Below are 27,764 nucleotides of genomic sequence, written 5' to 3'. Positions count from 1 at the left end.
AGGAAGTCTCAGAGAATTTGGAGACCAGTGAAGCCCTTCCAAGTGGATCCCGGATTCCACTCACACGAGTAACCAGCTCAAAGGAGGGGGGAGGTGCTAGGATGCCCTAAACATAGCAGCAACCCGACCGTCACCAGGACTGAGTGTTACTAGTTCTCGGGACTTGACCCATCAATCAGGTAATCTAGCCACGCGAGTGAAATATCTTGGTAGAGTTCCCTCGGGATCAAGGGCATTGTAAATACTGTAAATAGTTCTCCAATTCTAAATAAAAGGATCTCTTCTTTGGATTTGGTAAAACACTCGAGTCGGTCGTTTCTCTCTTGGTTTAATGAGGTGGAAACTTGTATTCCACACAACACGTGCACAGCACAAACATTTGACACATTAACAACAGAAGAGTTTCTAAAGGGGGGAATCACATGATGAGGTAGAGTCAGGAAGTAAAAATTTGGCTCTTGAGAATTAGTTTAAAAAAGTGTAAAACTGGCAGAGATCAAAACTGGAAACTATTTTAAGTACAGGCGGGAAGGCCTACCACACAGATGGATGCGGGCGCTGGGGCATGAGTTCCTAGCCGAGCGACGATGGTTCCCAAGGTGGCCTGGTGTTCCTAATGGTTCCACAGCTGCAGCTACAGAAAGATGACGACGAGGGAGAAGCCCCCTTCCCCAACCCCCCCCCCCCCACCCACAAGTGCCGATCAAAAGAAATTGCTGGAGTGGGATGTGGGCATGAAGGCCGAGAATCTCTGCTCTGGACCCAATTGTTACTGAAATATTAGGCTTGAGAAAAATTGTCATTGGCCCATTTCCTTTGGAGTTCTGAAACGGTGCACATAACGAGTCAATGAGGGACGATTAAAACAGTGGTTCTCAAACTTTTTCTTTCCACCCACATTCCACCTTACTAATCACAGAGCACCGATGGCATACTTGAAGTGATGTGTGTGGAGAGAAAAATGTGGAGAGCCACTGGTCTAAAAGAAACACAATGAGACAACACTACTTCATCAATGAGCCCCAATCCATTATGTACAAGGGCAAGTTTATTTTACAAGAATGCAAAAAAAATGTATCTATTACACAGAGATGATCACCCGCTCTGAACTAATAGAGCATCAGGATGACTTGCTGACATATGAAAGTTTGCATGCACCTTGAAATGCCTGGCAATGTACAAAGCCCATTTTCCAAGCCCAGCCCACACAAATGCAATGCCTTCCTTAAATTTTTACAATTTAAATTTAGACAGTAACAGGCCCTTGCAGCCCACGAGCTGCCCAATTACAGCCAATCAACCTGCAAATCCCGTCCGGTTTTTCTTTTGAACAGTGGGAGTAAACCACACCCTGACGCAGGGTAGAACGTCCAAACTCCTTGCAGACAGCGCCCAGGTTGGTGGCGCTGTAACTGAGCCCCACCGCCCCAGCTTCCTCCCCCAATTGTAAGCCCTGTAAATTTTCCCCAAGTGCACCCAGTCTCCTTTCGAATATCACAATTTCCATGATTCACCGCGGAGCTATAATAATTCGTACCACACGACGCGCTGCCTTGTCTCAAAGTTGCTTGCTATTATTTACAGAGAAGAAAATAAACCCGAACTGCATCAACCTTGTAGATCAGAGCAGCAAAAGGCAACGGCGATGTTTGCATTCAGAAGTGCAAGTGATGACATTCATTGGCTCTGCACTCACATCAGGAACCGTTATGTTTAACCACTGCGCAGGTTTATTCACACATCAAATGAACGACAGAAGGAAGAATTGGTGAGAGTCAAGTGCAAACAATGCTAGGGTTTCACTCAATAATACTGACCACTGGCATGAACAAAAGAAGTCTGGCTTTACACCTCTATCAAATGTCCCATCATTCTCTGACCCTTCAGGGAATCAAATCCTAAAATGGTTAATCTTCCTCAAGTCCTGGCAACGTAAATCTTCTCTGCAATCTTTCAATCTTACCCACATTCCTCTGCCAATTCTTTGTTTCCCTGAGATTCTTGCATCTGTGAACTTCCTCTCCAGCAGTTAGATTAAAAACCTGCTCTCGGATCAGACATCCTCAGTTCCCCTTGTTCTCCGGAGACCAGAAACAATGAGTTCTGTGGTGAATGCAGGCAGGGGGCACCAAGCAAAGCAAACCGCTTTCTCAGTCAATATCAATGCGTTGGGCAACCAGCAACTGGATCAGGAGGAAATGGGTATCTCCCACCCATCACGTCACCTGCTCTGTAATCAAACCCCAGATCGATTGAACAGAAACTAAAGAGAAAGTGTCGAGGTAATAAATTTTTTTTAAAAAATTTCATTCCTCGCCCAAATCCGTTGGCAACACTCGGCTGGTTGAACAGCAGAAGTTGGAGAAGGAATGGTTGACATTTGGGTGTCAGAGTGAAGTGCTCTGGCTCAAAACAATAATTCCTTGTCTCTTTTGGATGCTGGTCATCCCACTAAGTTCCCCCAGCAGGTTGTGTGTTGTGAGAGTTATTTTTCGACCCCTGCTCATTCCCCCTACCACCATCCCCTCCCCCAATCATCTTGCCAAGCTCTGAACAGGCCCACCTCTAACTCGCACATTGCTCAGAAACAAGGCCACCATCCAAGCACCACGTCGCGTTCCCTTGTAGAAAACATCACACAGAAATAACAGTTTTCAATAGTTTTGCAATTTAAGATCAAATTGAAATTAAATGTAGACATACAGCACGGTCACAGCCCCTTTCAGCCCACGAGTCCGTGCCGTCCAATTACTCTCAATTGACCGACAACAACACCCCCCCCCCGGTACGTTTTGACAGATGGGAGGACACGAGTCCTCAGGGAAACCCACGCAGACACGGGGAGAACGTACAAGCTCCTCACAGACAGCGTGGGATTCGAAATACAGTCCCAATTGCTGGCGCTGTAACAACTTTACACCAAACGTGTGGCCCCAAATTCAACCCATGTGCTGGTAATGAATAAAATTAAAGAGATGCACCTTCATTGCAGAGTTTTTAAGATGCGATTTGTGGTCGGGAAGGGTGGTGATCTGGTTGACTGCAGCGAAGGGAGAGAAGGAGTATGGAACAACACTTAATGAAACACCCCCTTTGACATGAGCTTTCTAAATAACATTCATACGATTTTAAAAAAAGTGAAGCCATTCCAGTTGGTCAAGGATTAAATGCATCCATTATTTCTTTAAGGAAATGCTGGGCAAGGTTCCGAATTTGGGTCTCAAATTGTTCATGTTGTCAAATTGGGTGGCATCCATTACATCACTGTAGTGGGCAATAGACCCATTAACCGAATTGGCCCCATCGAGGTGGTATTCACGTGCATAATCAAACGGTAGCCCCACATCTTCCTGCTCCTCTTCGTATACCTTGGAAGAAAAACAAACCACGAGTTAAAAATCTCAGCAGATGCAGGAAGATGTGCATCCATCCCACCACCTCCTCCTCCCCACTCTCTGTAACAAGTGTACCATCCAAAACAGACTTACTGGATGCATCACAGTGTGGGAAGGGAGCTACTCTGCTCAAGATCGGGAGAAGGTGGTGAATGAACATCTCACAAACCTCCCTCCCCCTCCGCGAACTCCATCCTTATCACCCCACTGCCTCGGGAAGGAAAACCAATGCAAATCAACCAAGATGGCCACATCAAGACTGCCTTGATGAAAGCTTCTGACCCAAAATTGTCCATCATCGTCTCCCATGGATGCTGTAGAAGTCAATCCACAGAACCACAACAGCGACAGAGAGAGAGGATCACTGGGGTCTCCCCACACCCACTCCACCATCAACCCGATCGCTGTCCAAAGAGGACCCCTTCCACCCTGCATACAGGGTCGTTCAGCAGCTCCCATTGGAGATACAGGCTTATCAGTGCCAGTACCACCAGGCCGAGGAACAGCCTCTTCCCACGGAGGAGTGAGAACACTGAACAACCAAAGGAACACTCACCCTCCGAGACTCTACTATTATTTAACAGCATTTATTTATTTTTAAATATGTTCTGCATACAAATCACTTCTAAATGTGTGCTATGTCTATATACGAGTTTCCATGCTTTTACACAGAGGACCACACAATACTGCTTCAGCCAGATGTAATTTACAATTGGATGATAATAACCATCTTGAATTGTTCAACCCACCAAGGTCTTCCAGCAGCTTGAGTTTTAATCTTGGATCCTGTTTGGTGCAGACAGTGTGGCCTGTAGGACCTGCTTCCGTGGAGTAAGGAAAAGCTGGGAAGCTTTCCCTGGTTTGGGAGAACTTCTCCACCCTAGAGCGTGGTTGGCATAGCAGTTAGCGCAACACCAGACCGGACTTCAAATCCCTTGCTGTCTGTAAGGAGTTTGGACGTTCTCCCTGTGTCTGCGCGGGTTTTCCCGGGGGGGTGGGGGGCTCCAGTTTCGTCCCACCGTTCAATATGTACTGGGGGGTGGGTGTAGGTTAATGGGGTGTAAATTGGGCGGCATGGACTCATGGGCCCAAATGGCCTGTTACTGTGCTGTATTAAATCAACATGAGTGGTGGAATTGGCTCAAGGGGAAAATGGTTTACTTCTCTTCCAAGATATGTTCAAGATGAATTAGTATTTCAAAGAGCCGCTGTAGGACAGATAGGTCGATTGGCCTCTGTCATGGAACAGTGCAGCAAAGTAAAGGCCCTTCGGCCCACCATGTTTCTCCAACATGTACAAACCTAGCCCTTCCCTACCTCACATCCATAACCCTCTAAATTTCTTGCATCCATGTGTCTCAGTCTTTTGACTGTCCCTATTGTACCAGCCTCCACCACCACCCCGGCAAGGTTTTCCAGGCACCCATCACTCTCTGTATAAAAACCTTTCCCTGACGTCCCCACTAAACTCTCCTCCCCTCACCTTGTATAGACATCCTCTGGCATTTGAACTTTAAGCATTCATTTATTCAAATCACTTTAAGCTATGCCCCTGACATAAAATGGGGGTGGGATGGAAAAGAAGAGTGGGAGTCGATCGGGTCACTTCACAGGAGGGGCCCCTGCAGCCACGATTAACAAAATAACATTCACCTGGTCAACCTGAGAGCGAAGAATCTCCATCAAGCCGTGACTCTTCCTGGACCCAGTGCCGTACGCGTCCCCAACGGCTATGCCACCTTCGCTGTAGTCTACCTGATCCATTATCAACATGCCATTCTGATCATATCTCATTCCATTGGTTATTTGTATGTTGTCGGTATTCAAGAATGAACTGGAATGGATCCCCGACTCACCACCTTGCTTGTTCACCTGGGACACCTGCCCCATGTTATAATTCTCCCTCTGATTTACTGAGATGTCCAGCGGTGCAAGTTTCTGAAATACAGGAATGAGGCAGCTTTAACCTTGTGTCCATTGTCGGAAAAACAATGCAACGATCACAAAAAATGGACAGTCAACGTTTCGGATCAGGACCCTTTTATCTCTTTGGGGGTGACAAAGGGAGAGAGGTGATTTAGAGGTGCACAAGATTAGGAGGGGCTCAGATAGGGTGGAGGGCATCTGCCACAGGTGCTCCATGGTTAGTAAGGGAATCCTTTAGGTGTTATGCAAGTGGAAAGAAAAGGGTTGAGAACCAATGGTTTAAGGTGGCTGGAGGAAGTTTAGGGGAGATGTCAGAGGTAGGTTTGTTTCCTTTACACAGAGAGAGAGGAGGGTACCTGAATGCATTGCTGGGGTGGGGGGTGGGGGTGGAGGAGGCTGGTGCAATGAGGACATTCAAAGTACTCTAAGATAAACACATGGATGCAAGAAAAATAGAGGATGATGGGTGTGAATGAGGGAAGGGTTAAATTGTTGTGATGTAGGTTGGACCAACCATATATAACAATTACAAAATAGAAACAGGCCATCTTGGCCTTTCTTGTCCACACCAAACCAAGTCCTCTCCTCTAGTCTCACCTTCCTGGACCCTGCCCATAACCCTCCATTCCCCTCCCTTCCATACACCCATCCAATTTTTCCTTAAATGACAAAATGGACCCTGCCGCCACTACTTCTCCCAGAAGGTCATTCCACGCAGCCACCGCTCTCTGAGTGAAGTTCCTCCTCATGTTACGTCTAAACTTTTGCCCCTTAACTCTTAACTCATGACCTCTTGTTTCAATCTCTCCTACTCTCAAGGGAAAAAGCTTATCCACATCAACTCTATCTGTCCCCCTCATAATCTTAAATACCTCTATCAAATCCCTCACAACCTTCTATGCTCCAAGGAATCTGCTCAATCTTTCTTTGTAATCTAGATTCTAAAACCCAGGTAACATTTTCATAAATCTTCTCTGCACCCTCTCCACCTTGTTAATATCCTTCCTATAATTCGGTGACCAGTACTGCACAGGGTACTCTAAATTTGGCCTCACCAATGCCTTGAACAGTCTGAACATCACCTTCCAACTCCTGTATTCTATGCTTTGATTTATAAAGACCAACATACCAAAAGCCTTCTTCACCTCCCTATCCACAGAGATTCTACCTTCAGGGAACGATGAACTATTATTCCTAGATCTTTCTGCTCCACTCCATTCCTCAATACCCTCCCATTTACTACGCAGGTCCTGTTTTGATTATTCCTTCCAAAAGGAAGCACTTCACACCCATCAGCATTAAACTCCATCTGCCATCTCTCAGCCCACTCTTCTAAACAGTCCAAATCATTTTACAATCTTTGAAAAGCTTCTTCATAATCCACATTTCCACCTATTTTAGACAGCCAACATCTTTCTCCCATGGCAGGAGCACCAAACACCAGAGGACATCTATACAAAGTGAAGTGAGGAAAGTTTAGGGGAGATATTAGGGGAAGGTTTATTTTAATATATACACAGAGTTATAGGTAACATAACATCCCAACTCCTGTACTCAATACTTTGATTTATGAAGGCCAATATGCCAAAAATTCTTTACAACCCTGTCCACCTGTGATGCCACTTTCAGGGAATTTTATATCTGTATTCCCAGATCCCTCTATTCTACTGCACTCCTCAGTGCCCGACCATTTACCATGTACGTCCTTTCCTGGTCTGTCCTTCCAAAATCCAAATCCTCCCACTTGTCTGCATTAAATTTCATCAGCCATTTTTCAGCCCATTTTTCCAGCTGATCCAGATCCCTCTGCAAACTTTGAAAACCTTCCTCCTGTCCACAACGTCTCCAATCTTAGTGTCATATGCAAACGTGCTGATCCAATTTACCACATTAACATCCAGATCATTGTTTAGATAACAAACAATAGTCAAAGGCCTTACTAAACTCCATGTAGATAACATGCTCCTGGTAACCTCATGAAAAATTCTGTAAGATTGTGCATTGTAGGTCATGTTTAACCAAAGCCACGTTGACTACTCTAATCAGTTTCTACCTATCCAAATACAGGATATTGAATATCTGATCTCTTTGAACACTTTACAATAATTTACCTACTACTGACGTCAGCTCACCAGCCGATAATTTCCAGGGTTACTTTTGGAGTCTTTTTTAAACAATGGGACAACATGAGCTACCCTCAAATCCTATGGCACCACACCCGTGACTAAGTACATTTTAAAGATTTCTGCCAGAGCCCCTGAAATTTCTACACTAGCCTCCCTCAAGGTTCAAGGGATCATCTTGTCAGGCCCTGGGGATTTATCCACCCTTATTTGCTTTAAGGTACCAAGCACTTCCTCCTCTTTAATCTGTACAGGTTCCATGACCTTACTGCTCGTTTTCCTTACTTCCCACAACTTTGTGCCCATCTCCTGAGTGAATACTGATGAAAAAAAAATTAAGATCACTCCCAGCTCCATTCAAAGCTGACCACTTTGACCAATTTGTCCTTTACTGTCCTTTTTCTCTTAATATATTTAGAAACCCTTAGGATTTTCCTTCACATTGTCTGCCAAAGCAACCTCACGTCTTCTTTTTGCCTTCCTGATTTCTTTCTTGAGGTTTTTTTTGCATTTTTTAAATACTCCTCAAGGACCTCATTTGCTGCATGTTGCCTATACCTGTTATACACCTCTCTCTTCTTCCGAGCCAGATCCCCAATATCCCTCGATAACCAAGGTTCCCTATACCTGCTAACCTTGCCTATAAACCTGACAGAAACATACAAACTCTGTACTCTCAAAATTTCACCTTTGAAGGTCCTCCACTTACCTCACACGTCCTTGCCCAAAAACCACTTCTCAATCCTCAAATTCTAGATCCTTTCTCATTTCCTCAAAATTGGCCTTTCTCAAATTTAGAATCTCAACCTGAGGCCCCAGACCTACCTTCTCCATAATTAGCTTGAAACTTATGGCATTATGATCACTGGACCCAAAATGTTCCCCTACACATACTGTTTCCTAAAAGGAGATCCAGTATTGCACTCTCTCTAGTTGGTACCTCTATATATTGATTTAGAAAACTTTCCTGAACACATTTGACAAACTCCAAGCCATCCAGCCCTTTTACAGTATGGGAGTCCTCATCAATAGGTGGAAAGTTAAAATCCCTTATGATCACAACCTTATGATTCCTGCAGCTGTCTGTTCTCTCTCTCTACAGATTTGTTCCTCCAATTCTCGTTGAATATTGGGGGGTCTATAATACAACCCCATGAATATGGTCATACCCTCTGGTCTGTCCTGCCTGAACAGAGCTGTAATATTTTCCCTGACGAGCAATGCCATTCCTCCCTCCCCATTCTTTCATGTCTAAAGCAACGGAATCCCAGATTAGTGAGCTGCCAGTCGTGCCCCTCCTGCAACCACATTTCACTAGTGGCCACAATGTCATACTTCCACGTGCCAATCTATGGTCTAAGCTCGTCTGCCTTTCCTACAATACTCCTTGATTTAAAAGAGATGCACATTAGAACATTTCCGCCACGTATAACCCGTTGACTTCTAACAGTGTATATAATTTTCATGTCATATTTTCCCTCCTCCACTCCTCTATCTACTCTGGTTCCCATCCCTCTACAAATTTTGTTTAAACCCACCAGAGCAACACCAGCAAACATCCCGCAAGGATATAACCATATACAGCACAGAACAGGCCAGTTTGGCCCTACTAGTCCATGCCGAAACAAATCCCCACCCCCCTAGTCCCATTGACCAGCACCTGGTCCATACCCCTCCAATCCTCTCCCCTCCTTGTAATTATCCAGTCTTTCCTTAAATGTAAATAACGTCCCTGCTTCAACCACCTCCGCCGGAAGCTTATTCCACATCCCAACCACCCATTGCGTGAAGAAATTTCCCCTCTTGTTCCCCTTATAATTTTCCCCCTGCAATCTCAAACCATGACCTCTGGTTTGAATCTCCCTCACTCTTAATTGAAAAAGCCTATCCACATTGACTCTCTGTCCCTTTTAAAATCTTGAACACCTCCATCAAATCCCCCCTCAATCTTCTATGCTCCAGAGAAAAAATCCCCCAGGCTGCTCAACCTTTCTCTGTAATTCAAACCCTGACATCCTGTCAACATTCTCGTGAACCTTCTCTGCACTCTCTCTATTTTGTTTCTATCTTTCCTATAATTTGGTGACCAAAACTGTACACAGTACTCCAAATTTGGCCTCACCAATGCCTTGTACAATTTCATCATAACCTCCTTACCCTTGAATTCAATACTCCGATTTATGAAGGCCAACATTCCAAATGCCTTCTTCACCACACCATCTACCTGAGTATCAGCCTTGAGGGTACTATTTACCATAACTCCTAAATCCCTTTGTTGCTCTGCACTCCTCAGTTGTCTACCATTTAATGCATATGACCTATTTAGATTTGCCTTTCCAAAATGTAACACCTCACACTTAGCTGTATTAAATTCCATCAGCCATTTCTCAGCCCACACCTCCAGCCTTCCTAAATCACCTTTTAATCTACGGTAATCTTCCTCACTGTCCACAACACCACCAATCTTTGTATCATCTGCAAACTTACTTATCCAATTCTCCACCCCTACTTCCAGATCGTTAATATATATAACAAACAATAGTGGACCCAGGACCGATCCCTGAGGAACTCCACTAGTCACCGGCCTCCAATTGGACAAACAATTTTCTACCACTACTCTCTGACACCTTCCATCCAACCATTGCTGAATCCATTTCACCTTTTTTCCTAATCTCCTGTGGGAACTTGTCAAAAGCTTTACTAAAGTCTAAATAGACAACATCCACAGCTTTCCCTTCATCAACTTTTTTCGTAACCCCCTCGAAAAACTCTATGTTTGTTAAGCATCATCTACCCCTGACAAAACCATGCTGACTACTACCTATTAATCCCTGTTCTTCCAAATATTTGTAAATGCCATCCCTCAGAACACTTTCCATCAACTTACCCACCATAGACGTCCGACTCACAGGTCTATAATTTCCAGGCTTACATTTGGACCCTTTCTTAAACATCGGAACAACATGAGCCACCCTCCAATCCTCTGGCACTACCCCCGTGACCAGTGACATCCTAAATATCTCTGTTAATGGCCCCACTATCTGTACACTAGTCTCCCTGAGTGTCTTTGGGAATACTTTGTCCGAACCTGGAGATTTGTCCACCTTTATCTTTTTTAACACTGCCTTCACTACCTCCTCGGTTATCCTTATATGATTCCCCTCAAGTTCAGATGCAAACCGTCCCATCGGACCCTTCCCTGGAAGAGAGCCTAAAGATTCTGAAAACTGAAGCCCTCCCTTCTGCAGCATGTCTTTAGCACCATGCTGGCTGTCTACCTTATCTGCACCTCTCAGAATCTTGTGGAGCTCTGTTTAGTCTCCTCTAATCTATGTTTCCAGTCAGGTTCTCCTATCTGATGGAACTGCAATCTTCACTAATGTTTGTTCAAGTTTCAAGTTGCACTGCGAGAAGGATTCTTCAGTCTACTTTATGCACGATGGAGAGACCTCATTGCAAGGATGTGGAAGTTAGAGAGAGGGTGCAGAGGAGATTGACTAGATTGTTGGCTGGGTTGTAAAATAAGTCCTAGCAGAGCTGGGATGTTTTCCCCGTTGGAGCGAAGAGGGATGAGAGGAGACTTGACAGAGGTCTATGAGATTCTGAGAGGCATGGATAAGGTAGAGAGCCTGCACCTTTTTCCCCAGGGCAGGAGTAGCAAACACCAGAGGTCATCTGTATGAAGTTATGGGAGGAGAGTTTAGGGGAGATATCAGGGATTTTTTTTTTTTAATTAATTTTAATTAAGGCAGAGATTGACTGGTTCTTGATCTGTCAGGGCATAAAAAGGCCAGATATTGGGGCCGTGTGGGAAAATGGATTGGCTCATGATTAAATGGTGAGCCAGACTTGATGGGTTGAAGGGCTTATTTCTGTTCCTAGTTTATTGAGTACAGAATATTAGCCCAGGTCTCTTCGTACAATTACTCAAGCTTGCTGTCAACATTGCCCTGTGGAAAATTCCAGAACTCTCTCAGAATCAAAGGGAAGTCACAGCCAATTAACCGCTGGCTACAAGAATACAAGAAATAAGAGTAGGAGTTGACCATCTGGCTTGTTGAGCCTGCGCTGTTACAACGCCAGCGATCAGGTCCAGGATTCGAACCCCATACTGTCTGTAAAGAGTCTGCTCATTCTCCCCATCTCCGCGTTTCCCCAGGGGCTCCAGTTTCCTCCCATCATTTGAAACATACTAGGGGTTGTAGGTCAATTGGGTGTAATTGGGTGGAAAGGGCTCGTTACCGTGCTTAATGTTTAAATTTAAAGTCTACTCTTCCACATCTGAAGACCATGCTCCCTAGTTCCAGTCTCATCTGTCAGTGGAAACCTCCCTGTTTCTTCCTGATCAACTTTCATATAAAATCTTTCAAAAAGACTCCAATCCACACCCCCCCTACATCCATTAAACTCCAATAACAAGTCCCAGGCTACTCATCTGTCCTCATGATATTTTGCTGACGACATGAAGGTTGGAGATGTTTCAGATAGTGCAGAAGGTTGTTGCAGGTTACAACAGGATAGAAATGAAACACAAAAGTCTATAGACCCTGCGGTTGGAAATAAAACACAAAGCTGGAGAAACTGAGCAGGTCAAACACTGTCCTTAATAGAGCAAAGATAGAGGTACCTTGAAGGGCTCAGCCCGAAACATTGGTTATGTATCTTCATTCTATAAAGTTCACTGTTTGACCTGCTGTGTTTCTCCAGCATTGTTCTTACTACAACAGGATATAGGCAGGATGCAGAGTTGGGCAGAGAAGTGGCAGATGGAGTTCAACCTGGGTCAGCGTGAAGTGATGCACCTTGGAAGGTCCAACATGAAGGCAGAGTACATGGTTTTGGCAGGATACCTAAAAGTGTGGAGAAACAGAGGAATCTTGGGGTGCCAATCCATAGATCTCTAAGGTTGATAGGGTAGTTAAGAAGGCTGTCAGAGGATTGAGTTCATGAGCTGAGAGCTCCATAAAACTCTGGTTACACCACACTAAGAAAATTCTGTACAGTATTGATCACCTCATTACAGGAAGGTTGAGGAACCTAGAGATTTACATGGATGTTGTTAAAAATGCAAAAATGCTAGAGGAACTGCAGTTTCGTGCTTCACTCCTTTTACCAGGATGTTGCCTGGATTGGATAATGTGTCTTATGAGGCAAGGTTAGCAGGGCTGGGGCTTTTCTCCTTGGAGTGAAGGAGGAGAGGTGACTTAATAAAGGTCTACAAAATTATGAGAGGCCTAGGGTCATTTCCAGGGGCATCAATAGGTCTTTTCACACCACCGTTTAAAATGAGAATTCCTAAGTAATTTTCCAGGGAATCCTCCCATGAAGCGACAGTGTGAAAATGTCAACTCGGGAAAATCACACATACAGTCTTCCGACTTCCGGTAGGACTTCCAGTGAGTGCATCATGCATCACTCAATACATCATCACTGGGGGCGGGACCCACCCTAAATTGCCAAGGAGGGTAAATTACAGGGAAATTGGACTGCGGTGTGAAAGGCTTGGGAGGTTCTACCCTCCCTGGAATTTCACCTGGGTCCAAGTAGAATCACCACTCGTCCATGGTGTGAAAAGGCCTAATGGCAAATACCAGAGGAAATCTGTTTAAAGAAATGGGTGGAAAGTTTATGGGAGATGTCAGAGATGTTTTCTTTTTTACATACTGGTGGGTGCCTACAATCCATTGCCGGGGGTGGTGGTGGAGGCTGGTACAATAGGAGCATTTAAGAGACTCTTATGATGTAAGAAAAATACAAGGTTAGGGTGTGAAGTAAGGAAGGGTTTAGATTGATGAGTAGGTTCATTTAGGTCAGCACAACATTGTGGGCTGAAGAGCCTATGCTGTGGTGGAATGTTCTATGTCATAACCCAGTGTTCTCAACCGTTTTCTTTCCACTCACATACCACCTTAAATAATCCCTATGCCATTGATGCTCTGTAAGGGATTACTTAAGGTGGGATGTGGGTGGGAAGAAAAAGTTTGAAAACCACTGTTTTAATAGTACATCATTGACTCGTTATGTGCACCATTTCATAACTCCAAAGGAAATGGACCAATGAAAGTTTTACAGGATAGATTATGTGAATATGGGGAATTATCTGGGTATAAAGTTCATTGGGAGTAAAGTGAACTTATGCCACTGTCTGATGCAGATTATCCTTCTTGTAAAGATGTTGTACGTTTTAAATGGACTGATCAAATTAAATATTTAGGTATTAAAGTAGATAGACATACAAATCATTTGTATGCATTAAATTATTTACTGTTATTTTCTAAAATTACAAATGACTTAATTAGATGAAAAGACTTACTGATAACCTTAATAGGCAGAGTGAATTGTATTAAAATGAATATATTCCCAAGATTTCAATACACTTTCCAATCTATTCCATGTCAAGTACCTAAGAATTTTTAAAAAGGATTTGAATGTAGTTGTAAGAAAATTTTTTAATGGAAGGGTAAAATGTTAAGGGTAGCTATTCAGAAATTAACATGGAAATATGAATTAGGATGTTTACAACTCCCAAATTTTCAAAATTACTATAAAGCTGCTCACTTAAAATTTATTAATAGAATGTTTGATTTGGTAATTTGTTAACATGGGCAGATATAGAGTTAAAATGAATTAATGAAAATAGAAGGGATCAATTTATATACAAATGGAATGAAAAGTTGTTGTATTTGCACAAGTCGCCAATATTGTCTCGTTTGATAGGAATATGGGAGAAAGTGAATAAGGAAATTGGTCCTCAAGGTAAAATATCCAGATATTCTCCTCTGTATCAGAATCAGCTTTTTTCCTTTACGATTAATAATCAACTTCTTTAGATTTGGGTTCAGAAAGCTATTAAGACAGTGAATAATTGTTATGAATTGAGTCATTTTCTTTCATTTGAGAGAATGAAAAAGAGATATCAAATACCAACCCATACACTTTTTTGTTATAATCAAATCAAATCGTTGTTGCTTGATTTTTATGGGAGAAATTTGGAGCTTCCAAAGGAATCAAATTTTTAATGTTAATTCGGGAAGGTGGAATAAAAGGATTTGTATCCGAAATGTATAAATTACTGCAACAAAAAAAATTTTTAAGATAGATTTATAGAAGTTGAGATTAAAATGAGAAAAGGATTTAGGGGTGGAATTTGGTAGAGATTATTGGCAAACTATTTGTTAAAAACAGTATGACTAAAATTAGATGTTGGACATATCATTATCATTTTATACATCAATTATACTTAACCTCTGAATGATTAAAAAGATTTAATTTGATATCATCTGATTTATGTTTTCGATGTCAGAAGGAAAAGGGGACTTTTTTTGCATTCAGTATGGACATGTGAAAAAGTTGAACTTTTTTGGTCTATGATTAGAGAATTTTTACAAAATGTTTTTTTTAAAGTAAATTTTCTTTGGACCCATTAATTTTTTTCTTTTTTAACTACAGTTTGTTTGAAACTAGGTCTGGACAAATTTCAAGTGGATTTTTTTTAGATTAGCGTTAGCAGTAGTAAGAAAGGTTGTTTCAATTACGTGGAAAGATCAAATAGAACTTAATTTACAAAGATGGCATTCACAATTAAGATCTTGTATTCCTTTGGAGAAAGTAACATAATTTGAGAGATAAATATTTTGTTTTTAGGAAAGTTTGGAGCCCTTATTTGGAGTATATGGATTTAAAATTTTAAAGATCTGGACCTGTACGTGGCAGGACGTCCACATCTCACGATGATTAGTTACTGGGTTATTTTTGGTTATTTCTCCTCAACTATTCTTTATTTTTTCTTTAAGGGGTTAGTAGGGTTTTTAAAGAGGCTAAGGGTTGGGATGTTGGGAGGGGGGATTAGCACAAGGGGTTGGGGAGGTGTAAAGGGGAGGGTTTTTTCTCATTCTTTTTTTCTCTATTATATTAACCATGTTTGTTTAGAAGATATATTTTGTCTAATTATCTTGTATAATCATGGTTACAAAACTTTAAATAAAATAGTCAAAAAAAAGGAAATGGACCAATGAAAATTTATCTCAAGCAAAATATTTCAGTAACAATTGGGTCTGGAGCAGTGATTCTCAACCTTCCCTTCCCACCCACATCACACCTTAAGCAATCCCTTACTAATCACCGAGCACTGATGGCGTAGGGATTACTTAAGGTGGTGTGTGAGCGGGAAGAAAAGGTTGAGAACCACTGTTCTAACCCCTGCAATTCCAGAATCAACCTGGTGAACCTCCTCTGCACCACCTCCAAAGTTAGTGGAGTTGAACAAGAAGGTCTGCAGATTCTGGGGTTGAATGCAATGTACAAATGCGTTGAAGTAACTCATCAGGTCTTCCAGCATCCACAGAAAGTAAAGGGTGACCAACTTTTCAGGGCTTGGTTGCTGTGTGACCTTCAAAGAAAGTTTATCCTTTCTCTTGTCAGGAAACCAGAACCACCCACAGAACTCCAGGTGCGACCTTACCTGTACCCTGCACATTTACAGGTGAACCTCCCTGCCCCATGTTCCCACCCTCTCAAAACACTGCAAATATCAAATATATTCCAGCCATGCAAACGCCCTGCAATATTCTCCTGCCCACCTCTGTGGCTCCGAGGTTCTAGAGTGGAAACATCAGCCTGATTATTTATGCTAAAGTACTTCTCAGTGAGACTCAAAGTGGCGAACGTGGGGAGAAGACAGCTGCCTTGAACAATGGTCGTGTTTTCTAAATACCGTCGCAATGTGCAGGCTCAGAGAAGAACCCACCATTTCCTCCTGACCACCCCCTTCTTCACTGCAGACGATGAGGCTCTGTTGATAGCCGTAGTTGGAAGCGTATGGAGGCTTTGGCTTTTCCTTGTCTCCACAATTCAGTGCGGTGGCCGCCAGAGGTAGACCTGTTAAGAATCAGAGAGGCAGGTTCACTAACACAAAGCGTGCAACCTGACTATTTGGCAAATCATCGAGCAGGTTCTATGCTATGAGCAAGGGATTGCAGAAGTATTTTAAATAGGAAAGTCTGCAGCCTGCTCTGCCATTCTAATCACCCTCCCACTCAGCCCCACTCCCCAGCCTTCTCCCTGTAACCCTTGATGCCCTGATTCATCAAATACCTGTCAGTCTCTGCCTTAAATACACCCAATGACCTTGCTTCTACAGCCGCCTGCAATAACAAGTTCCACAGATTCACGACCCTCAGACTGAAGACATTTTTCCACATCTTGGTTTTAAACTGATGCCTTTTTATCCCAAAGTTGTGCCCTCTTGTCTGAAATTCCCTTACCACGGGAAACATCCTTGCCACATCTACTCTGTCCAGGCATTTCATCATTCAAAACGCCTCTATGAAGTTCCATCCCCCCCCACCCATCTCCAACAAGTGCAGCCCATAGCCAACAAAGGTTCCTCATACTGGTCGAGAGCTGGAGAAACTCAGCAGGTCACACAGCATCCATATGAAGTAAAGGGTAACCAAAATTTTGAACCTGATCATGCTACGAGATTGGAGCCTATCCTAACAAAGTTTTCTTCTCTCTACATTGGAGACCCCCCGGCGTCTGTTAAACTCCACTCTGCTGCTCCACTGTGGAGTTGTTTCGAGGGATGCCTACCCTGAAGAGGTTGGCCCCCTCTCTTCATACCTGATGTAGGCTCAAGCACGAAACATTTGAATTTTATTTTTAAATTTAGACACTGTAGCAGACCAATTCGGCCCTACGAGTCCGCGCCGCCTAATTTGAACCCCACTAACCCGCAGCCTTTTGAACAGTGGGAGGAAGGGGAGCTCCTGAGGAAACCCCAGGCAGGCACGGGGAGAAAGTACAAACTCCTTACAGACAGCGCCGGATTTGAACCCCGGTCCCAATCGCTGGGGCTGTAAAGGCATTGCGCTAACCACTACGCCCCTTTACCTCCTATGGATGCTGCCCGAGTTGCTCCAGCACGTCCAAGCTTCGCATTATAACAGGCTACACATTCACCAAGTTCAATTCACTGACTTTAAATTCTGCCCCAACAGGATTTGAATCAGCCAGGAGATCAACCCTCCCCCCTCCCCGTGCCCTCCGCAAAGGAGGGGACGGACCATTTCAACAAGTTCGACAATCATTGCTTTAAACTTACAAAGGAGTAGCAAAGCAGCCACAAACATCATGAGGACTCCCAGTCCCCCAAGAATGGCCCTCTTGTTGCTGAGCCGGTCGCTGCAACTTATTTGGTTCACACATTCACAGATGATGATCTTCAGCGTTTCTTTGCTCTCCTCATCCTGTTGATCCTGAACGAGGATGGGAACCTCAAAGTAACCGGGTTCTATGAGACCCGTTGGTTTCAACAGTGCATAGGAGCCTGGAAGATAATGTGCTTTTAATTATCTAGCTTTTTTGTTAAAATTGAAGTGAGACATCCAGGCTTTTCCGGCCCAGGACCCTGCGCCACCCAAACACACCCATCCAATCGGTTTACCAACTCACCTCGTACCTCTTTGGAATGGGAAGAAACTGGAGTACCCGGGGGAAAACCCACACAGACACTGGGAAAACGTACAACCACATTACAGACAACGCAGGATTCGAGCCCTGGTCACTGATGCTTAATAGTATTATGTGCTCGCCCCAAAGATCTCTAAATTTTTTATTTTTGGCATGCAGCACGGTAACAGGCCCTTCAGCCAATGAGTCCATGCTGCTCAATTACACCCAACTAACCTACAACACCTGTACATTTCAACAGGCGGGAGGAAACCGGAAAACCCATGCAAAGAGCATACAAATTCGTTACCAGCAGTGCCGGATTCGAACCCAGGTCAGTGGTGGCGTAATAGCGCTGCGTTAACCACTAAGCTAACTGTCGAATCGGGCTCGGATTCGTGAGTGAAGCCACCGCTGTCCTCCATTTCCTTCATCAACCTGGCAGCCATCAAACAAGGCAGCCCTCCCTTTGCCGCCAGCCAGCATCGTTCTCTGTGCCGTAAGAGAATACCACACATGAAGGGCAGCATTGATGATGCTTCCCTGATGACCCAGGTTCAATCCTGACCTCGGACATTGCCTGTGTAGAGTTTGCAAGCTCGCCCTGTGACTATGTGGGCTTTCTCCCACCCACCTCCCCCGCTGATCCTAATGGTGAGTGGGTTAGTAAGGTTAACAGGCCACTGGGAGATGGCCCGAGTGTGCAGAGAAGGGCTAGAATCTGTTGGGGGAGTGGGGAGTGAAGTTGTTGGGATTGTGAAGAGAGATTTCCCCCCCCCCCCCCCAAATTTTAACAGTACAGGCCCTTTCAGCCCATGAAACCAGTGCCATCCAATTACACCCAATGAATCCCATATGTTTTGAAGGATGGGAAGAAACCTGAACACCCAGAAGAAACCCATGCAGACACGGGAAGAACGTAGAAACCTCTTACAGACAGTGCCGGGTTGCTGGCATGGTAATAGCGCTGTGCTAACCGCTAAAACTAACTATGCCGTCTATTTGGGAGTGTGTTTGTATTGTGAGGTAGCATCGACTTGATGTGCCGAACTGCAGGTGACCACAGGCTCACCAGTTTATGGCAAGCTGAAATGGTTTCTTTACGTCAACAGGAAACAGAGAAAAGCAGAAAGTGTGGAGCAAAACTCTTCCCATTGGTGCAGGGGAATTCAGAATTACGAGGGTTGGCCGGGGACGAGGGAGGTCAGAATGGGCCGGGGACGAGGGAGGTCAGAATGGGCCGGGGACGAGGGAGGTCAGAATGGGCCGGGGACGAGGGAGGTCAGAATGGGCCGGGGACGAGGGAGGTCAGAATGACGAGGATCGGCCAGGGACGAGGGAGGTCAGAATGACGAGGATCGGCCAGGGACGAGGGAGGTCAGAATGAAGAGCATGGGCCGGGGACGAGGGAGGTCAGAATGGGCCGGGGACGAGGGAGGTCAGAATGACGAGGATCGGTCAGGGACGAGGGAGGTCAGAATGACGAGGATCGGCCAGGGACGAGGGAGGTCAGAATGAAGAGCATGGGCCGGGGACGAGGGAGGTCAGAATGGGCCGGGGACGAGGGAGGTCAGAATGGGCCGGGGACGAGGGAGGTCAGAATGGGCCGGGGACGAGGGAGGTCAGAATGGGCCGGGGACGAGGGAGGTCAGAATGGGCCAGGGACGAGGGAGGTCAGAATGGGCCGGGGACGAGGGAGGTCAGAATGGGCCGGGGACGAGGGAGGTCAGAATGGGCCTGGGACGAGGGAGGTCAGAATGGGCCGGGGACGAGGGAGGTCAGAATGACGAGGATCGGCCAGGGACGAGGGAGGTCAGAATGACGAGGATCGGCCAGGGACGAGGGAGGTCAGAATGAAGAGCATGGGCCAGGGACGAGGGAGGTCAGAATGGGCCGGGGACGAGGGAGGTCAGAATGGGCCGGGGACGAGGGAGGTCAGAATGACGAGGATCGGTCAGGGACGAGGGAGGTCAGAATGATGAGATTCGGCCAGGGACGAGGGAGGTCAGAATGATGAGATTCGGCCAGGGACGAGGGAGGTCAGAATGAAGAGGATCGGCCAGGGACGAGGGAGGTCAGAATGAAGAGCATTGGCCAGGGACGAGGGAGGTCAGAATGGGCCGGGGACGAGGGAGGTCAGAATGGGCCGGGGACGAGGGAGGTCAGAATGGGCCGGGGACGAGGGAGGTCAGAATGGGCCGGGGACGAGGGAGGTCAGAATGGGCCGGGGACGAGGGAGGTCAGAATGACGAGGATCGGTCAGGGACGAGGGAGGTCAGAATGATGAGGATCGGCCAGGGACGAGGGAGGTCAGAATGAAGAGCATTGGCCAGGGACGAGGGAGGTCAGAATGGGCCGGGGACGAGGGAGGTCAGAATGGGCCGGGGACGAGGGAGGTCAGAATGGGCCGGGGACGAGGGAGGTCAGAATGGGCCGGGGACGAGGGAGGTCAGAATGATGAGGATCGGCCAGGGACGAGGGAGGTCAGAATGATGAGGATCGGCCAGGGATGAGGGAGGTCAGAGTGAAGCAGCAAAGTATTAGCTTGATTGGGATATCATGTTCAGCATAGACTCATGGGTTGAAAGGCCTGTGCTGTAATGTTTGACGTTCTAGGTTCCACCTTCTTTACAGAAACATCTCAAGCTCACAGTCTTAAAATAAAACCGTACCCATCTGTTTGTAGATTGACCACTTCTTCTTAATCTCGGGGGAGTCACTGTCGAGGCTAAACTTGAACGGAGCAGAATTAGGTGGCATGTCGTAATCTTCGGCAGAAATATTGACAAAGTGACGGTCTCCATTCTCACAGATGTACAAGTCTTTATTGGTGATTACCGGCTTGTTGTCATTGACATCATTCACGTTTATCACCACCGTCCCAGTGCCCGTTCTCGCAGGGATATCTGACGAGACAAACAAAAAACGCAAGTTGTCGTGAAATGCAAGACCAGCCAAAATAATGTTCCAAAGCTTCCCAGAGAGAGGGGGGACGGCGGGGGGGGAGGAGAGAGAGAGAAAGGGCGGGGGGGAGAGAGAGAGAAAGGGCGGGGGGGAGAGAGAGAGAAAGGGCGGGGGGGGAGAGAGAGAGAAAGGGCGGGGGGGAGAGAGAGAGAAAGGGCGGGGGGGAGAGAGAGAGAAAGGGCGGGGGGGAGAGAGAGAGAAAGGGCGGGGGGGAGAGAGAAGGAAAGGGCGGGGGGGGAGAGAGAGAGAAAGGGCGGGGGGGAGAGAGAGAGAAAGGGCGGGGGGGAGAGAGAGAGAAAGGGCGGGGGGAGAGAGAGAGAAAGGGCGGGGGGAGAGAGAGAGAAAGGGCGGGGGGAGAGAGAGAGAAAGGGCGGGGGGAGAGAGAGAGAAAGGGCGGGGGGAGAGAGAGAGAAAGGGCGGGGGGAGAGAGAGAGAAAGGGCGGGGGGAGAGAGAGAGAAAGGGCGGGGGGGAGAGAGAGAGAAAGGGCGGGGGGGAGAGAGAGAGAAAGGGCGGGGGGGAGAGAGAGAGAAAGGGCGGGGGGGAGAGAGAGAGAAAGGGCGGGGGGGAGAGAGAGAGAAAGGGCGGGGGGGAGAGAGAGAGAAAGGGCGGGGGGGAGAGAGAGAGAAAGGGCGGGGGGGAGAGAGAGAGAAAGGGTGGGGGGGAGAGAGAGAGAAAGGGCGGGGAGAGAGAGAGAAAGGGCGGGGAGAGAGAGAGAAAGGGCGGGGAGAGAGAGAGAGAAAGGGCGGGGGGGAGAGAGAGAGAAAGGGCGGGGGGGAGAGAGAGAGAAAAGGCGGGGGGGAGAGAGAGAGAAAGGGCGGGGGGGAGAGAGAGAGAAAGGGCGGGGGGGAGAGAGAGAGAAAGGGCGGGGGGGAGAGAGAGAGAAAGGGCGGGGAGAGAGAGAGAAAGGGCGGGGAGAGAGAGAGAAAGGGCGGGGAGAGAGAGAGAAAGGGCGGGGAGAGAGAGAGAAAGGGCGGGGAGAGAGAGAGAAAGGGCGGGGAGAGAGAGAGAAAGGGCGGGGGGGAGAGAGAGAGAAAGGGCGGGGGGGAGAGAGAGAGAAAGGGCGGGGGGAGAGAGAGAGAAAGGGCGGGGGGGAGAGAGAGAGAAAGGGCGGGGGGGAGAGAGAGAGAAAGGGCGGGGGGGAGAGAGAGAGAAAGGGCGGGGGGGAGAGAGAGAGAAAGGGCGGGGGGGAGAGAGAGAGAAAGGGCGGGGGGGAGAGAGAGAGAAAAGGCGGGGGGGAGAGAGAGAGAAAGGGCGGGGGGGAGAGAGAGAGAAAGGGCGGGGGGGAGAGAGAGAGAAAGGGCGGGGGGGAGAGAGAGAGAAAGGGCGGGGGGGAGAGAGAGAAAGGGCGGGGGGAGAGAGAGAGAAAGGGCGGGGGGGAGAGAGAGAGAAAGGGCGGGGGGGAGAGAGAGAGAAAGGGCGGGGGGGAGAGAGAGAGAAAGGGCGGGGGGAGAGAGAGAGAAAGGGCGGGGGGGAGAGAGAGAGAAAGGGCGGGGGGGAGAGAGAGAGAAAGGGCGGGGGGGAGAGAGAGAGAAAGGGCGGGGGGGAGAGAGAGAGAAAGGGCGGGGGGGAGAGAGAGAGAAAAGGCGGGGGGGAGAGAGAGAGAAAGGGCGGGGGGGAGAGAGAGAGAAAGGGCGGGGGGGAGAGAGAGAGAAAGGGCGGGGGGGAGAGAGAGAAAGGGCGGGGGGGAGAGAGAGAAAGGGCGGGGGGAGAGAGAGAGAAAGGGCGGGGGGGAGAGAGAGAGAAAGGGCGGGGGGGAGAGAGAGAGAAAGGGCGGGGGGGAGAGAGAGAGAAAGGGCGGGGGGGAGAGAGAGAGAAAGGGCGGGGGGGTGAGAGAGAGAAAGGGCGGGGGGGAGAGAGAGAGAAAGGGTGGGGGGAGAGAGAGAGAAAGGGCGGGGGGAGAGAGAGAGAAAGGGCGGGGGGAGAGAGAGAGAAAGGGCGGGGGGGAGAGAGAGAGAAAGGGCGGGGGGGGAGAGAGAGAGAAAGGGCGGGGGGGAGAGAGAGAGAAAGGGCGGGGGGAGAGAGAGAGAAAGGGCGGGGGAGAGAGAGAAAGGGCGGGGGGAGAGAGAGAGAAAGGGCGGGGGTAGAGAGAGAGAAAGGGCGGGGGGAGAGAGAGAGAAAGGGTGGGGAGAGAGAGAGAGAGAAAGGGCAGGGAGAGAGAGAGAAAGGGCGGGGGGAGAGAGAGAGAGAGAAAGGGCGGGGAGAGAGAGAGAGAGAAAGGGCGGGGAGAGAGAGAGAGAGAGAAAGGGCGGGGGAGAGAGAGAGAGAGAGAAAGGGCGGGGGGAGAGTGAGAGAAAAAAGGCGGGAGACACCATTATCCATGCACTGGACTTTTACTTACTATCTTCAATAGCCAGGACGGTGACATTGTACTTGTTGTTTTTCACGTATTGTGATTCTCGGTCCAGAATGGCAGTTGTTTGGATCTGGCCTGTTTTGTGGTCAATGGAGACCCAACCTGCTGGATCAGTTAGCTTGCGATACCTGAATAACGAAACCAAATCGAGCAAATTTCATGAAGAGTTCAACTGCAAGGATGAATTTAACGAGGCAGTCCTTGTCATCACTGCACAGGGAGGCAGATACACTGCCAAAGATTACATTCAGCTTTTTTCCCCACCCAAGTTCATTAGAACCACATAATGTCACAGCACAGAAAATGATCCTTCAGCCTTACCTAGTCTGTGAAAGACTATTTTTGCCATTATCTGTCACCCAGATCAACCCTTCCCATCCATGCTCCTATTCAATCTTCTCTTCAATGTTGCAATTGAACCCAAATTCCCACGTCCGCTGCCAGCTCATTCCACACACTCACCACTTTCTGTGTGTGAAGAAGTGCCCCATAATATCCCCCTTAACCATTTCATCTTTCACCTTTAACGTTCCCCTGAATCCCTTAACCTACGTAGTCTAGCTCTTGCCTCACCTAACCTCAGTGGAAAAAGACTGCCTGTATACTTAATCCACACCCCTCAATTTTAAATTCCTCTATCAAATCTTGCCTCATTCATTGATGCTCCAGGGAATGGTCCTAACCTTTCCACGTAGCTCAGTCCTGACTATCTTCTACATATGACCTTAAATCTTGAGTCCACTCATGAATCAAAACATCTTCCTGTCAAAACTAACTTTTCCAAAAAAACATGGGCTTATCGGATCCTCGCAAGATTTCAATCCAAATCTCAACTCAGAATCTTTTCAAAAATCAAAGTGTCCAGCAAGATCTAGAGCATCCATTCTCAACGGGGACCCTACGGCCCCTTTGAAGGCCACAGCACATTTAAATAAAAATGCCTTGCTTTCTTTTCACCTCATGTAACATAAATATTGTTTATGTTTCGTATGTGGTCGGTAGGAGAGAAGTACGGAACAAGCCAACCAAACTTGACTGCTTCACAGGGAAGGGGGCCCATAAACTTTGAACAGAGTCCTTGGGGGACCTATAGCCACAAAAAAAATTGAGAATGGCTGGTCTAGAGTCAGAGAGTATGGAACCATACAGCATGGGAACGGGCCCTTTGGCCCAACTCATTCATGTCCACAAGATGGCCTTCTGGGCTAGTTTCCATATCCTTCTAAACCCATCCCATCAATAACACCACCTACAGGTCTCACAGCTACCTCAGTCAGGTTGTTCCAGATGCGGCCCACCCTCTGAGTGAACAAATCTCTCCACTCATAATCAGGAGGGAGGGTGGGAGGATAAAGTGAATGTGCATCTTCTTTCTTCCAGGGTAGAGGATTCTACAATGAAAAGGCTCAGGTTTAAGACGAACACAGGACATTACAGGACTGTTCAGGCCCTGCTGACCAATGTAAACCTCCTCCACAATCCAACCCTTCCCAACCTCACGCCCATAACCCTCTATTTCTCTTCCATTCATGTGCCTCACTAGGAGGCTTTCGAATGTCCCTATTGTACCAGCTGCCACCACTACCCACTGCAATGCATTCCATAATGTCTCAAAACTTTCCTACACTCACCTTAAACAGATTTCCACTGGTATTGTTATGGTTTTAAAAAAAATGGTGCTGGCTGTCCACCTTATCTATGTCTCTCAATCTGATAGAACTTGATTCAATCACCTCTCAGCTATACTTTGTGAGGAGTTTCAGGAGATTCGGTGTGCCACCGAAGCCTCTCAAAAACTTCTACAGGTGCAGCGTGGGGAACATTCTGGCTGGTTGCATCACTGTCCGGTACAGAGGTGCCAACATTCAGGACAAGAAAAAACTCCCCCCACCTCCAGAGGGTTGTTAACTTGGCCTGCGACAACACGGACACCAGACTTCACTCCATCGAGGACATCTACAGAGGTGGTGTCTTTTAAAATTAAAATCACCCTCGATCTTCAAGGACCCCCAGCACCTGGACCATCCCCTCTGTGTGTGATGGAGCATCTGAGCCACGTTCACAACCCTCTGTTGTTTCTGGTGGTTCTGAGTGGAACAGTTCCTGTTCCAACATATTTAAGGGTGAATTTGACAAGACTAAGACCACAAGCAGTGAAGGGGAGGAGTGGGAGAATGAGAGAGGACAGGTGAGGCCAAAATCAGATCAAATGAGACGTGGCCAGACGCCGGGGCAGAATTAAGCTGTTGATTGGCCCGATCCTGCACCAAACAATTCTTTTTGTCCAAAGATTTAAATATCTGCCTCAATGCTTCATAAGTGTGAATAGAAATAGCTTTAAGTTCCTAGTGGTAAACGTCTCCAGTGACCTGCCCAGGTCACCCATGTCAATGCAATGGCGTGAAAGTACAGCAACGCCTCTAGATCCCCAGAAGCTTGAGAGATGTGATCCTGTAACAGGTTTGAAAACCCAGCCCCAACACCCCACCATTGAAAGCAAACCTGCCAAGGTGCAAGGTCACGTAATAATACATAAAATAATACATATCATGTAATGTACATGATATACTTCAAACTTTCTCTGCCGTCGGCCAGGCAGAGTCTCCATGAGCATTGCCTGGCGCCCCTAACAATAGGAGAAAGAGAAGCAAAAGACCGTCACTGCAAAGGACAAGAACTGTTCCCCCAGGACCACAAGAAACCGCAGAGGATTGTGAACGTGGCTCAGACCATCATACACACCCCCCCTCCCCTCTGTCACTCAACCATTCCCCTCCACCAGCTCCGTCGCACACCCCCCCTCTCCTCCACCAACTCCTTCGCACACCCCCCTCCCTCCCCTCCATCACACATCCTACCCTCCCTCAACTCCATCACACACCCCCTCCACTGACTCCATCACACCCCCCCCCCTAACGATTCTGTCACACATTCCCTCCCCTCCATCGATACCTCCCGCTGCTGTGGAAAAGCAGCCAACACATTAAAAGCCCCATCCCACCCCGGACCACACTCTTCACCCAACTCCCGTCAGGAAGAAGATTCACGTGAGTGAGGTCACACATCCCCAGGTTCAAGGACAGATTCTTTCCTACTGGAATCAGACTCCTTAATGAACTTCACACGAGTAAATTTTTTAATTTAAAATTTATATTTATACATACAGCATGATAACAGGCCCCTTCGGCCCACAACTGACTTACAACTCCTGGTACACCCATAGAAAACCCATGCAGACACAGGGAGAACGTAGGAACTCCTTTACAGACAGCGCTAGATACAAACCCCAGTCGCTGGTGCTGCAGTGTTGCGCTGACGGCTATTCCCTTGCTGTCTTGGCTCTCTGGAACACTGCACCTTATGTGCTCCTTTCACTGCTGTGCTATGTAAGGGTTGACCGAGCTGAACTGCTCTCTAATCAAACTTCCTCTTTGTGGCAATAGACCGCACCTGATGTTGTGGCTGCTCTGCGTCTCCGGATCCTTAGCTGTATAGGTCCCCAGGTCAGTGCCAATGGCAACATTCTCATCTGTCCACAGCTGTTTGACGGAGGGTACGAACTCTGGACCTTCATCCAAGTCGTTCACATTGACTGTTACTATGGTGACCTGCCGGCCACGGGAGCTCCCAGTCAGAGGAATCCCATTCTCTGCTGTGATTTCGAGATTTATTGAGGAGGTCGTTTCTGCATCCAGTGGCTAATCAAAGCAGAGAAACACATAGCAGACCATGGATTCAAACAATTCAAGATCCTCAGACTAGCATCTCCAGGTCCAAGAACAGTTTCATTCCACACTATTAAATGTTTAAACGTCCCCTTGTTCCATTCCTTGGAGTTCAGAAGAATGTAGAGGGAACCTCAAAGAAGCATTTTGAATGTTGGAAGGCCTGGACAGACATTAGGCACAGTTACAGGCCCTTTCAGCCCACAAGCCCGTGCCGCCAAAATACTACCAATTAACCCACAACCCAGATGCACTCTGAACGGTGGGATGAAACTGAACCCACACAGACACAGGGAGTATGCACAAACCCTTTATGGAAAGCGCTGGATTCTAACCCCGGGTCGCTAGAACTACAACAGCTAAGTCGCCCCTTAAAGATATAGAAAAGCTGCTTCACCTGGTAGGACAGGGTCAAGGACAAGCGGGCTCCTCTTCAGGATCCAACCATGATGCAAAAGGAATTTCTTCAACCTGAGGGCGGCAAATCTGTGGAATTTGCTGTCACATGCGGCTCTGGAGGCCAGGCTGTTGGGTGTATTTGAGGCAGAGATTGATGGGTATCTGAATTATCAGGGTATCAAAGTTTGTGGGGAGGAGGCTGAGGAGTGGGAGAATGAATCAGCTCATGTTGAAATGGCGAATGGCCTACTTCAGCTCTTATATCTTATAGGCAGAGACATAGAGCACTACAGCACAGGACAGGCCCTTCAGCCCTCGATGTTGTGCCGACCCATATATTCCTTCTTTAAAAAAAAAGCACTAAACCCACCTTACCCTGTAACCCTCTATTTTTCTTTCATCCAAGAGTCACTTAAATGCCCCTAATGT

The 27,764-nt window shown here is 47.2% G+C and overlaps 1 protein-coding gene across 1 annotated transcript in view; it reads right to left on the bottom strand.

The window, feature by feature from the left end:
* Positions 1-1,008: 1,008 nt before the first annotated feature.
* dsc2l (desmocollin 2 like) overlaps positions 1,009-27,764 on the bottom strand; it is a 66,930-nt gene continuing 40,174 nt past the window's right edge. The window contains exons 10-16 of the mRNA XM_069922571.1: positions 26,662-26,909; positions 23,197-23,339; positions 20,566-20,799; positions 17,547-17,771; positions 16,191-16,321; positions 5,049-5,333; positions 1,009-3,368 (exon numbers count right to left, since the gene is read on the bottom strand). Coding sequence (XP_069778672.1) covers positions 3,177-3,368; positions 5,049-5,333; positions 16,191-16,321; positions 17,547-17,771; positions 20,566-20,799; positions 23,197-23,339; positions 26,662-26,909 — 1,458 coding nt within the window. The 3' untranslated portion in view covers positions 1,009-3,176. The remainder of the gene's footprint in view (positions 3,369-5,048; positions 5,334-16,190; positions 16,322-17,546; positions 17,772-20,565; positions 20,800-23,196; positions 23,340-26,661; positions 26,910-27,764) is intronic.

Source organism: Narcine bancroftii, chromosome 2 (genome assembly GCF_036971445.1).
Source record: "Narcine bancroftii isolate sNarBan1 chromosome 2, sNarBan1.hap1, whole genome shotgun sequence".
NCBI classification, from domain to species: domain Eukaryota; kingdom Metazoa; phylum Chordata; class Chondrichthyes; order Torpediniformes; family Narcinidae; genus Narcine; species Narcine bancroftii.
The sequence above is the reverse complement of the archived record's forward strand: the minus strand, read 5'-3'. Positions and strand labels throughout refer to the sequence as shown.